General features: G+C 43.3%; 1 protein-coding gene across 1 annotated transcript; it reads right to left on the bottom strand.

The window, feature by feature from the left end:
• Positions 1 to 706: 706 nt before the first annotated feature.
• Positions 707 to 1,567, bottom strand: CTXN3 (cortexin 3; the record flags this gene model as incomplete). Its single annotated transcript, XM_083702503.1, has 1 exon — positions 707 to 1,567. The coding sequence occupies one exon, from the start codon at positions 1,565 to 1,567 to the stop codon at positions 1,274 to 1,276; it is 294 nt and encodes a 97-aa protein (XP_083558629.1). The 3' UTR covers positions 707 to 1,273.
• Positions 1,568 to 1,987: the final 420 nt, after the last annotated feature.

Genomic DNA, 1,987 nt, shown 5'->3' on the forward strand with positions numbered 1-1,987 from the left:
TCCCATGATTAGATGCTGGTTGGCAAAGAGACTGACTGCTGCCCAGTCCACCAGGGTGGCGCAACACTTGCCCTGCCCCGGGCAACAGCAACCCACGCTATGCCCCTGATCTACAGTGTGAATGGAAACTGATTGCACCGACCTGAATGTATGAGCTGTAGTTATGCCTTCCTAAAGGCATTTCATACAAGCCTCATCTGCTGTGAATTGTCTATTTCTTGCTAATGCTGGATGCATCCATGAAACCAACTTCTGATTCGGATGAGCTCTTAATATGGTGCAATCCAGTATGCGAAACTGAAAGAACCAAATGGACACATCCTTCTGAGTACAGATGAGCACAAATAATCACGAATATGCAATAAAAAAGAAATTTGGAGTAGCCCTTACTTCAAAATGGGGTAAGTCAACTATTTTGCATTCAGGGGGCCTTTCTGCTCATTCTGTTGAGTCTGGCTCTGGACTCCTGCCCTAAAACTCTGTCCAGACAGCACTACAGTGGTACCTCAGGTTAAGCACTTAATTCATTCCGGAGGTCCGTTCTTAATCTGAATATGTTCTTAGCCTGAAGCACCACTTTAGCTAATGGGGCCTCCTGCTGCTGCTGTGCCGCCGGAGCACGATTTCTGTTCTCATCCTGAAGCAAAGTTCTTAACCTGAGGTATTATTTCTGTGAGTGAGCCATATTTTCCACTGAAATCAGCCCTTGAAGCTATCAATCTTTAATTAAGGTTGCTGAGAAACCTTTACCTTTCTGGTAAGAGGGACAAGTGGAGTGGAAATACATTTTTTTGCCTGTGCTCGAAAAACATTACCTAATGTCCACACACAAGCCAGAAAAATCACATGCTTGCTTTTAAATATGGATATGCTCATTAAAGGTTTGGAGGTAGGTGAGGGGGGAGAGAGGGAAGAGCCATCTTTTAGAATTAAGGCAGCTGCAAATCAAAGTGCTGTCTGAGCTAAAAGATATTGTGTGCGTTGTATACCCAAAGCTGAATTTTGCGTACGAAAAATTTCCATCTTCTTGGAGGAGATTGCTGGTTTCCCATCAGCAGCTGTGGGGAAATTTGACCCTCCAGATGTTGATGAACTACAGCTCCAGCAAGCATAACCATTGACCACGTTTTTCACCAACATCTGGAGGGCCAAAGATTCCCCACACCTGCCTTACAGCTGTTGGAAAACAACAACGCCTTAATATTTTCGCCCGTGCGAGAAACGGGTTCCACATGACAGAGACTTATCGATAAAGTTTTTGCATCCTTGGTTTTTAAGCCAGGGCATAATCAAATTGTCCTTTCTCTAGTCCGTTGAGTCCATCTGCCCAGGTAGAGGTTGGCATGCTCCTATAGGGGTCTAGGAGAATCCGGAAACACCGGACAATGAGGATTCCGAGGAAAATGAATAATAAAACGACAAAGACAAAGGTTGTTTTCTGTTCCAGGGTGATGCCGGTTTCTGCAGGAATATTCCCAGAAGAGAAGAAAGCAGAGGTGAAGGGCTCGCCGTCCATTCTCCAGGAAAGAGGAACAAAGGAATCCCACAATCTTCTTCTTTTCATCATCAGGGCATGGTAAGAATCATTTGCAGGTCCTTCGTTACCTGAAACTGAAGCGATGAGAAACGAAAGTATAAGTAAGTCTGTCTTGAGTAGGATGTCAAGGCTCTGAAGATGCAAAGAGAGAAACATTTCTTTGTGACCCTAGACCAGGCAGAAATGGAAGAAAGAAGAATTACCGTACGATTAAAGAATGGAGAATGAAGTTAATGGACTATGCAGAACTAGATAAACTAACAGGAAGGATTCGAAACCGGCAGGACCAGAAATTCACGGAAGACTGTAGTAAATTTACAGGCTACCTGTAAAGTATTTTTGAGGATCAGACAACATTTGTAGGTTTGCAAGAAGTTTTGTAGGAGTATTATTGTAAGTATTGCAAAATGGAGATGTAAAGGCAATATAAAGTTAAGAAATGCATAAGAA

This window comes from Podarcis gaigeae, assembly GCF_964106915.1.
Source record: "Podarcis gaigeae genome assembly, chromosome: 11".
NCBI lineage: Eukaryota > Metazoa > Chordata > Lepidosauria > Squamata > Lacertidae > Podarcis > Podarcis gaigeae.